This window comes from Gallinula chloropus, assembly GCF_964237585.1.
Source record: "Gallinula chloropus genome assembly, chromosome: 1".
Taxonomy (NCBI): Eukaryota; Metazoa; Chordata; class Aves; order Gruiformes; family Rallidae; genus Gallinula; species Gallinula chloropus.
The window spans coordinates 116386466-116398175 of NC_140085.1; the positions used below are offsets into that span (position 1 = coordinate 116386466).

An 11710-nucleotide genomic window follows, 5' to 3' on the forward strand; every position below is an offset into this window, starting at 1 on the left:
TATTGTATTTTCAGGAAATACCAGTGGCACAACCACTCTTCTTAGTTCATGCTATAAACCTTTATGAATGTGTCTGTGGACTTTAAGGAAAAATAGCCGTGTTTTCCCTAAATTATTTCATTAAATATTGTTGGCAAATATAAAGTATAAAACATACGTAGTTAATATAGGAAAGCATCTAATTCTTTGGCAGTCAAAGGGAATGTGAAGGGATTTCTGCAGTAATTACTGACTTGGAATTCTTATTTTCCAGCTCTGTGGAAAGAGCAACTGATAACTCTTGTTTCCAGGCCACTTAGCGTTTTTAGTTTTGCTGTGTGTATAGCGTACTGATAAATCTTTTCTTTTGGCACCTATGAACTCCTAAGGAGTGTTATTAGTGCATGTATTTAGATCTGCTTTCTGAATTTTAAAATTACTCATCAAGACTTTGCTTTGTTGTAATGACTTGCCTTCCAATAGAGTGATAGCTGGAGAGGATTGTTTTTCCACTAGTAGAAGTTACATTTTTAAAATCCCAGAATTAGCTGTGATTACTACAAAAGCTGATTCTGTTCTTTGTTCAACTGCTGTTCTAACAAATGCTCTTAAGCACTATACTTTTCACATTCAGGTTTACTATGCAAAAAAAAAACGGCGGCATCAGCAGGGCCAAGGAGACGATTCCAGTCACAAAAAGGAGAGAAAAGTTTACAACGATGGCTATGATGATGACAACTATGACTATATTGTAAAAAATGGGGAGAAATGGATGGATCGTTATGAAATTGACTCTTTAATAGGCAAAGGATCCTTTGGACAGGTAATATATATCAGCTGAGCCACCTAGAATTCACATGAATCTAATATGGGGTTCATTTGAAGTGGTATTCCTGTTTCATTTTGTGCTTAAACTCTTATTTTCTTAATCCTTTTATTTTTAATGCTTGCTTAAGACATTCATATTCTGTGTTGTTTCTGGCTACTACAGATGACATTTGAATGCACTCCAGGATATAGACCTGGTAAAGCATTTTGCAGTGGGCAAGTCTTCATCCATTTGCCATCAGTTCTCATTTTTAGCTGTTTGGCTTAGGGTTTTAAAATAAAATAGTCTGGTGATAGTGATTACATGTTATGAGTATTAGTAATATTTCTTTTGACTGTTTGTAGCTGCAGCCAAGGTTTGAGGAAAAAAAACTGGAAGGAGGAGGGAGCTTTTCTTCTGGGTTTTTTTGTTAGTTTTTCTCAGATTTTGCCAGTTGTTTTACAGTATTGTTTTTGATGATTTCATAGTTATATTTGGTTATAATGCTTGCCTTAGTGAAGCCTCCAAAGCTTAGTGAAGTCTCTGTTCTGTGATGTCACTGTGATAAGTGTCACATGATCAATGGTGGATTTAGTGTAGTAGCAAGAGAAGAAACTTAAGAAAAATTTAACTGGAAAGAACAAAAGTAAAAAGTAAAAACACTTTCTCTGAATTCAGAATGAAAAAAAGTTTAGAAATTGATTTTTGCTGTATTTTGAAAACTCAAGCTTTTATTGATGCATTTGACTTTTCTCTTTCAGGTTGTAAAGGCTTATGATCGAGTGGAACAAGAGTGGGTGGCTATCAAAATAATAAAAAACAAGAAGGCTTTCCTAAACCAAGCCCAGATTGAAGTGCGACTGCTTGAGCTTATGAACAAACATGACACTGAGATGAAGTACTATATAGGTATTTAAATAGTTATTCTTCATTTTTATTTATCAAATCATCAGTATTTTAGATCTTGCCATATAGCATAGGATGCTTCTGGTGCTAAAGAATATATAAACCCCCCATAACTTTAAGAATTATTATTATTATTTAGTGTAAATTTTCCAGCTTACTTTGCAACAGGTCCAGAAGAATAATATATAAAATTATTTGAGGTAACAGACCTTGGAGCATTGAGATCTTTTGTGGAATTTTCCTTTTTTCAGTTCATTATATGGATACCTGAAGAAGTTGCTATGGACCAGCTTTTCCACAGAAGCTGTTATCTGTAGTAGTTTGCACCCAAAACAAAATGTCTGTAGGCCATGTGGACAGTTCACCCTTACATAGATTTTCAGATACCAAATGCTAAGAATAGCTGAGTTAAGACTGAAAGAATTTCCAGTGTTACAATATACTGCATGATGTCAAACGTTGACTTGAGGGAGAACGTGGATAAATACATCGTACTGTGATTTTTAAGGGCATAAACTGTTTAGGCTTCTGTAAGATATCCTCTAGTACCTTCAAACCTTCTGACCAGTCTCCTTTGGACCTAACACAAGTGTAAGAATTCATTCAGGTCTTCAAGTTTTGTGAAAATTGGTGGCAGAGTGGAGGACAAATGTTTAAATGCCAATATAATTTTTCTTCCGTTTGTGGCAACCAACCCAAATGATAGACAGACAGGCAAACCCTGCTTGTCTCTGAGCAGATTAATGTGATGAGTTTTTCACTTATTTAATGAAAAAAATTGTTTGGATTTGGACTGGGTTGGTTGCTTTCATAGATTGAGATTATGCCTGACTGAAATGAGTATAATGCCTTTGGGGTATTGGTAACTTTTATTAATTGAAGTAATCAGTCAAAGTCATGGCTTATAAATTGCAGTAATGTCTTAGTGTATTTTAAACTACTTTGGCAGTCAGATATTTTCTCTGTAAATGTAAGGGAAATTCCTAATAAAGAATTTGTTCTGAAGGTCAATACTTGCCTTCCTGTTCAGAATGCCTCCCTATGTGCACTTTCTTCCAATCTGCTGGAATGTGAATACAGTTCTAACTCTCAGAGCGTGGAGAAACGAACTCTCACCTGAGAAAGATCTGAAGTGTTGTGACAAAAGTTGTTACACGGTTTGCACTTCTTATCTTTTTTGCTGATGCTTTTGTTTACCCACAGATGTATTTGCTAGTGGGGGAGTGATAGCTTATTTTGAAGAAGATAACTTCTCTATCTTCCAACATTTTTTGGTTTATAGCTTTGCTGAGGTACACCTGAGGACACTTAAAATGTGAAAAATGTCCCCCCATACCCTAAACACAGCACCAATATTTTGTAAATAACTGTAGAGCTAGGGGAAAAAAAAGAAGAAACACTATATTGTCTCACAGATCAGCTTCCCATATGTTGATTAAAATATTTAAGCATTGTGTTGTAGTTAGTATTCAGTACTTAACTCAAGGGATATGTGTTAATTATTTTCTTCCCCTTTTTTAAGTGCATTTGAAACGTCACTTCATGTTCCGAAACCATCTCTGCTTAGTCTTTGAAATGCTGTCCTACAATCTGTATGATCTGTTGCGGAACACCAACTTCAGAGGGGTCTCATTGAACCTGACACGAAAATTTGCACAGCAGATGTGCACTGCACTGCTTTTTCTGGCGACTCCTGAACTTAGTATCATTCACTGTGACCTAAAACCTGAGAATATCCTGCTCTGTAACCCCAAACGAAGCGCTATCAAGATTGTTGATTTTGGCAGTTCGTGTCAACTTGGACAGAGGGTAAGTATTAGTAATAAGTTCTAAAGATGCTACTCTTGGGTACCTTTGACAAAGTAATATTTTGAAGACATAGTAGCTAACTGAAACTTATTTTTATTGATGAGTTAATTAGTAACTAATTTTTACATAGATTAAATATTAATGTATTAAGATCATAAAGAATTCTGGTCAGATACTAAAGCCTGATTTCTTTAAGAAAGAGCTTTGAATTGTATTCATCAAGTACTTGATTTGTACTGACAGTTTGCTCATTGAAAAGTTTATCAGGATGTACTGTTTGGCTTGCATCTTCTAGTCTAGTACAAGTAGACTCTTTCCTGGTTGAAATAATTGTATTTGGTTGAGCAAGTGACCACTTCTGTTCAGGGTACTTTTGCTTTACTTGTTTGTACTGGGGGGGTGGGGGTGGGGTAGGAGGGAGTTATCTAAAGAGGTAAGGGAGACTTCCCTAGATAGAAGTTAGACCTTAGTTTTTTGAATAACAGATTTTGAGCCTTCCCTGGTCAATTGTGTACCTTTTGGCAGTTTTGTCTTTAAATTTGTGAATATCTTCTTGCCTTGAGAAAGCTGGCTGGTAAAAAAAACAACCGAAAAACCTCCCAAAATGTAACAGAAATATGACTAAGAAACTTCATGTACTAACTTCAACAGAAGTCTCCCCCACTGCTCTTTTGAGGGTTTGGGACTGGCTAGTAGCACCACATCACTTCTTCCTATAATAAGTTTGTTCAGAATATTGTGGTGAGGCATATATTTAGATTAATAAAAGTTTTTGTTATAACCTAGAGACTTTCTGGCCTGAGGTGAAGGAAGATGCTAGGAGATGAAACAAGATCATAATTGTTTTGATCAATAACAAGAAAGTTTTAGAATGTGAAGAAGTCTAATAAATACAAAACCTTTGCGTTATTCCTAATTAAAGTTAAGTAGTGCTAAAGAAGTATCATGACATTTGTAGAAAGTGCTGGGTAGAAGTGCCATGTTACTTAGAATACAGAATATGGTTCTGTTTTGAGTGGGGTTTTTTGTTTGGCTGTCTTTTGCTAAGGCTTTTGGAGTTTATTAAACCATAACAAAGGTTTTTTTCTTTCTTATTTAAATATGCCTGTGGTTAAGCCAGTCTCCAGGTATAAAATCGAGATAGAATTATCTGTCTTGTAAAATGAGCAGAATAGTTGTGGGGGAGAGAAAGGAGGTTGCTTTTTCCATGTGTTGTTTTCTACTTCTTGGAATTACCTGATAAATTAATCGCACTTTATCAGATCATAATTGTGGCTTTTGATCTTTTACTATACAGTAAAAGTTCTGTCTGAAGTGATAGGTGGTTCTAATGTGGCTTGTGGAATAGTTTTTCTTCAAGTACTAGGAGGCTGTTATCTTGTTGTATGTTTTTACCTGAAATCGCATGAGATTACACTCACCAACCTGAAAGTGTAAAATACTGTCGTCGTGAGTGAATCAGCACTTTTCTTTTTGGTGAGAGAGTGAGAATGCCAGTGTTTTCTTAAGAACTAGAATTTACTTATTTTTATAAATATACTGAATGTATAGATACCCTTTAGTGTCACTGATACCTTGGCTTTCCCTACAGTAAAAATAGATTTCATGGTAGTTGTGTTCTGTAATACAGAATTAGAATAGTGCTCTTTGGCTGCTGTGTATTACCTTTAGATGCTTTTATTTCAGATATACCAATATATCCAGAGTCGTTTTTATCGATCACCAGAGGTGCTACTGGGAATGCCTTATGATCTTGCAATTGATATGTGGTCCCTTGGGTGTATTTTAGTGGAGATGCACACTGGAGAGCCTCTTTTCAGTGGGGCAAATGAGGTATGTAGCTATATAACAGTACAAGTAATCTGATTTTTTTTTTCATTGTTCATTCTCATCATCTCAAACTTTCATCTGTTTAATTGTAAAGCATGAACTAGGGAAGTATAGTAGTGTAGTGTCATTCTAAATTTAATAAACATCAATGACAGCAGTGTCTTTTGTCAGAACTCTAAATTGCCTATTAATAACCTTCTAGTTTTCTGTCCCTCCTTACTGCTTAGTTAATTTGTTTTGTACTTTCTGGATTTTTCTTAAACTCAGATTTAATTTAGAACTTGTCTGGGTAGGTAACACTTGCTTGCCATGTGACTACAGAATATCCCTCTGTCAAACTGCTCAGCTGTCTGTCACATGTTCTTCACAAATATTCTTTGTTTGGAATAGGTGGATCAAATGAATAAAATAGTGGAAGTTTTGGGGATACCACCTACCCACATCCTCGACCAAGCACCAAAAGCAAGAAAGTTCTTTGAGAAGTTGCCAGATGGCACTTGGAACTTGAAGAAGACCAAAGATGGAAAAAGGGTAGGTTACATGACAAGGAGGAGAATATGGACTATCTCTTTAAAATAATAATAATAATAATAGTCAGATGTTGCTATGCTTTACATCTTGCCTTACTGAAAATAGAGCTTTATTGTTTATTTTTTTTCCATGTTGATTAAATCACACTTTCTGTAGTGTTGAATATTTCCTACTTTCATTTTACTTCCTTTTATGGCTTGTTTAAAAAATACACACCCAAGACTTAATGTATAACTTGATTTCAAGCAATTTCTAACTTTCCAACAGGAATACAAACCACCCGGGACTCGTAAACTTCACAATATACTAGGAGTTGAAACAGGAGGACCAGGTGGACGTCGTGCTGGAGAATCGGGTCATACTGTAGCTGACTACTTGAAGTTCAAAGACCTCATCTTAAGGATGCTTGATTATGACCCTAAGACACGAATTCAACCTTATTATGCCCTACAGCATAGTTTCTTTAAGAAAACAGCAGACGAAGGTACAAACACAAGTAACAGTGTGTCTACAAGTCCTGCCATGGAGCAGTCGCAGTCTTCAGGAACCACCTCTAGTACATCTTCAAGCTCGGGTAAGTTTTAACAGATAACAAAATTACGTTTTCTAATTACACCAAAAGAATGTTTCCCAGATAAATGTAATCTCATGTGTTTTGTTAAAAAACAGTACATCAGTCATACTTGTCAAAACAATTATTTTAATCAGCTGGCACAGTTAACTGCTCGTAGGAAAGAATTGGAAGTAGATGAGAAAAAATGGGCGAGATTATCGTAGGTCTTGGTTTTTTACCTTGAAGCACTTTAAAGATCTTGATGCTGTCATTGTTTGACAGTTTGCTGTACAAGTTGGGTCTCTTCAGTTATTGTGCATGTCATGATTTTATAGGTGGGTCTTCTGGAACAAGCAACAGTGGAAGGGCACGGTCAGACCCCACACACCAGCATCGACATAGTGGTGGACACTTCACTGCTGCTGTTCAAGCTATGGACTGTGAAACACACAGCCCACAGGTATGCTGAAGTAGAGCTTTGGTCTGTGTGTTCTACACAAATTTTCTAAGAAAATTAATTCCCTAAAGCTAAGTAACACTTTGAGGAATTAAGTGGTTTAAACATAGAACTTCCAACCCAGTGAAGAACTAGCTTGTACTTCAGTGGACTCCTGCGGGAGTTTTGACTTCCATTATAATGGTGTTCAGGTACTTCACCAACGTTAGCATGGTTCAATTAGTGTTTATTCAGTATTTCTTGGAAAGCAGCAACAACTAATGTATTAACCACAAGTAATTCAAAAGTACTTCTATTTTAGTACAGGACAGATAAAAACATAAATTAGTCCATTATTGTCTCTTATTCCTGGAAGAATAAAACTGAAATGTGATAGTGACTTATCTTTTCTGTTCATCACTTTTACAAACATAGCATCACTTTTACAAATGTGAAGCAGTAGCCTCCGAGCATTACACTCCCAGGAGAAGAAGATCCTATGTGCTTCTTTGCAGCTGACAGAAAACAAGCTTTCTTCCAAGTACACAACTGAGTTTATACAACAAATAAGTGTTTAACTAGATAGTGCTATTTTGATAATCTTTAATCAACCTTGTTCTTTTAGAGGAGTGGATAGTACTCTAATGCAGTTGACGCTGTTCAATATATGAACTACAATTTAGTTATTTAGCTTAGTGTGCCAGTTGTATCCAGAGGCCTGAGTCAGAGATCAGGGCTGTATTATTCTAGGTGTTGGACCAATATTATGCTGTTTACTATTACTGTTGTGTAAAAATGCTTTTTGACGGTAAGGTCACACACTGGACTGACTTAAACTGTTTGATAAAAGCATCCAGAATGTAAACCCATTTTTCTTAAGGTACATACAGAAAAGTGTATTACACATGCTTCTTAACTACAAGCTTACATTTCTAGAATAATTTTGTAACTGCAAGGTGTGGTTAGCTTTTCAAAAAGTGAACATATTGCTGCTTAATTTAATTTCTCTCACATATTGCAAGTGGATGATTTGATGAAGCATTGTAATTTTTATTCTGCTTACTAACACAGGTTCGACAACAGTTTCCTCCTCCAATCGGTTGGACAGCCACTGAAGCTCCTACACAGGTCACTGTTGAAAACCATCCAGTTCAAGAAACCACCTTCCATGTAACCCCTCAACAACAGAATGCATTACATCATCATCACGGAAATAGCGCTCACCACCACCACCATCACCACCACCACCACCACCATCATGGACAGCAAGCCTTGGGTAGCCGGACCAGGCCGAGGGTCTACAATTCTCCAACAAACAGCTCCTCCACCCAGGATTCTATGGAGGTGGGCCACAGTCACCACTCCATGACATCCCTGTCTTCCTCAACTACTTCTTCCTCTACATCTTCCTCCTCTACTGGTAACCAAGGCAATCAAGCCTATCAGAACCGCCCCGTGGCTGCTAATACCTTGGACTTTGGACAAAATGGAGCTATGGACATGAATTTAACAGTCTACTCTAATCCGCGCCAAGAAACTGGCATAGCTGGACATCCAACGTACCAGTTTTCTGCTAATACAGGTCCTGCTCATTACATGACTGAAGGACACCTTGCAATGAGGCAAGGGATCGATAGAGAAGAGTCTCCCATGACAGGAGTTTGTGTTCAGCAAAGTCCTGTGGCTAGCTCGTGACTAAACTGAAACTAAGTTTGTTTCTTGTGTGTTTTTATAGAAGTGGTGTTTTTCCAAAAACAAAGTGCAAAGCTGCTTGAATCAGAAGGAGATAAACTCACTGAACCGCTACAGGAGGGCAAAGCTGACTATTTTTTTAAACTTGAAAAGATTGCAAAGGGACAATGAAGTTTTGGGTTTTGGTTTTTTTTTTTTTGGTTGTTGTTTTTCTGGGGGTTTTTCTTTTTGGGTTTTTTGTTTTCTTTTGTTATTTTGGGGGTGGGGGTGGTTTGTTTTCTTTTTTTTTTTAAGAGCCATGTCCGGACCCACCTTAACGGATAGCCTAGTGGTGTTCACCTTTTGCTTCCCCCAATTTAACCTGCCACAACCTAGTCGTAGATTGGTTTTTTTGGATAGGGTATTTTTTTGGTCTCCTTCAACAGGGGTTGTTGTTCAAATGTTAGTTGTAGTTGCAGGCTAGTTTCTTTTTAAAGGCATTGCACATGGTTTATGAAAAGGCCCTTGGAAGTTTTTGGGTGGGAGGGGAGTGAGTAATATATATATATATTTTTTTTAGTTCCCCAAACAAACATGGGCACAGAAATGCAGTACTGTAAGAAAGAGGGACCTTCAGATTACACAAATATATATTCTTCAGCTGTAAAAAGGGACGGTTGTGATGGAGTTTGTAAGGCACATTGAGCATGCTGAGTGGCGGTGATCAGAAGTCTCCTTTTCTGAATCTACTGAGGATCAAAGCAGCAATTGTAATGGGATTCTGTGGGTCTCGTATTTTGGAGACCGCAGTCAGTTAGTATTGAAATGACTGGTTTCATAACTGAGGTGCACTGAGAAGCAATCAACGGGTCGGTCCTGGCCAGTCCTGGGGAGGTCTAAGTGGTGGTCTTTGGGATAACCTTTGGCCTTATGGATTTGGACTCTTAAGTTAGAAGAGCCTACCATTTCAGATGCAATCACTTTTGGACATGCTTTTGCAGACAGTCCTTAATGCTGAAAACACAGAGAATGGGTAATTCAAGAGGCCTTTCTTTTAAAATAGACTTTTGTGACCCACTTATTGTAAGGTATTGCAAGGTCACTTTGCGTGTGTCATAAAGTTGACTTCCTTATTGGTTGAAGGTCACAGGAGTAGTGGTTTGCGTTTGATGGAAATAGCTACAACTGTGTCCCTTCCTGCTTTTTACTTTTTTCTTTTGCTTTTTCTCGGCACGTGGTTTCTCCACCATTACTTCTGCACAAAGACGTCTTCTGTTCATCCTGAACATTTTTAAAAATGCAGAATTTTATGTGACTGCTTTTTTGCCTCACAATTATGCTGTGAATTTTACAAAAATTTATTTTCTTTTTTGATAATTTATTGTACCAAAGCTGTTTTTATAGCACATAGATGTCTGTAACCAATAATGTAGCAGTTCTGCACTTTGACACAAGGTGTAACTAGACCATTTTTAAATGTCAGTTGAAAATTATGGCTGTACTATTGCTTAAACAAAACTGGAACTGTTGTTGAATTCATAGCCAATACATTTACAGCAATCTGTGTACTGAACATAATAGAGCGACATCTACTTCGAGACTATAACATCTGTTACATTATAAATGTGTTCAGGCTTCTGAAGGTAAAAGGGACACTAGATCCAGAAGCTATGAAACCAGCAGTTGATTCTTGTATTCCTTATTAACATAATTGTAAACTTGAAGGCAAGACCTCGATTGCATGAACAGGTCCAAAATAAGAGTCTGAGTAAAGCAAAACACTCACGTGAGACCTGAGATTAGCAGGCTGTATTTAACAGGTGCCTAATTTTTGGGTAATGCTGCCTTAATATAACACAGTCAGCTTGGCAGTTGCAAAATTTATGGGCCCATCCACAGATTTATGTACGTGAAAAGTGAAAGCTCCACGGAAAACATTTGAAAGATTAAGGGTAATTCAGTGAGTGCCCATCCCAGATGAACGTTGTTTGCCCGTTATATATTACAGAAGCAGTGATCTACCTCTGCCAGTAAGCCCTTTTAAAAGTTAATTTAGCAGAAAATTCAGAGTTCATACCGGTCAATTCCATGCAGCGAAGTCATTTCTTCAGACTGAAAGGTGGAATTTTTGATACTCACAGTGGCAATGCAGCAGCTGACTACCATGTAAATGGGAATGAATACTTGGGATTGCCATTTTTTTGTAAATCATGATTACTGGGTTGGATTTTTTTTTTTTTTAATCAAGCAATCCATATTTCTTTTGTATGGACACATCGACCCTGTGGATGAAAGTGGTTTGGTTTTGGCTGTTTGGTTTGGTTTTTTGGTTGGTTTTTTGTTTTGGTTTTTTTTTTTTTTTCTTTTTTAAAATCAGTAATTCAGAGAAGTTTACAGGACTTGGAAGGCTGTCACCGTAGAAACAGGATGCTGAGTTTAGCAATATAAAAAGGAATCCAGTACTTACTGCTGTCTAGGAATATAAGGGTAATATAAAATCTGGGTAATCTTTGTGTGCGCGGGTTGCCACACCTTAGCAAGCGCCAAAAAATAAAGCAGTTAAAAATATCTACATAAAGAAGAAATCATAAAATCCAGTGCTTCTGCATACTGTGTTATGTTACAGTCCAGTTTTGTGTGCTTTACTACACAGTTTGGTTACAGGACTTCTGTGCATTGTAAACATAAACAGCATGGAAAAGGTTTAATACCTGTGTTCAGATTGTAAGATCTAGTCCGGACTTGCTGTGTATATTGTAACGTTAAATGAAAAGACAAGCCCTTTGTATTATAGTCATGCAGTCTTATGTATGATAAACAGTTGAATAATTTGTCCTCAGACTCTTTACTGTGCTTTTTAAAAAAAAAAAAAAAAAAGAGTAATTTAAGAAAAAAATGTAAACATAGTAAATCTTCCTATGCAATTAACCTACTCCAAGCCATGGTATGGTAGGTATAATTATACTATAATATGTAAATATCAGATACATTGAAACAGACTTAAAAATATGAAAGTAAAAGTTGGAGGCATAACAGATAATTTTGAGTTTTTAATTGAAACAGCAAGGTATACAAATCATTGATGTATGAACACAGATCTGCTTGATTCTGATGGACTGTACTTGTAGTTTGAGTTCTTTATATTATCATCTGTTAGTTTGAATGTTCTTATATGCACTGCAGCTTT

At 36.7% G+C, this 11710-nt stretch overlaps 1 protein-coding gene across 3 annotated transcripts in view; it reads left to right on the top strand.

Moving 5' to 3' along the window:
* DYRK1A (dual specificity tyrosine phosphorylation regulated kinase 1A) overlaps positions 1-8913 on the top strand; it is an 80964-nt gene extending 72051 nt beyond the window's left edge. For all 3 annotated transcript variants that reach the window (XM_084270322.1, XM_084270320.1, XM_084270321.1), the window contains 8 exons: positions 614-802; positions 1549-1696; positions 3216-3502; positions 5189-5335; positions 5723-5863; positions 6131-6437; positions 6752-6876; positions 7924-8913. In XM_084270322.1, coding sequence (XP_084126448.1) covers positions 614-802; positions 1549-1696; positions 3216-3502; positions 5189-5335; positions 5723-5863; positions 6131-6437; positions 6752-6876; positions 7924-8547 — 1968 coding nt within the window. In that variant the 3' untranslated portion in view covers positions 8548-8913. The remainder of the gene's footprint in view (positions 1-613; positions 803-1548; positions 1697-3215; positions 3503-5188; positions 5336-5722; positions 5864-6130; positions 6438-6751; positions 6877-7923) is intronic.
* The last annotated feature ends 2797 nt before the right edge of the window (positions 8914-11710 follow it).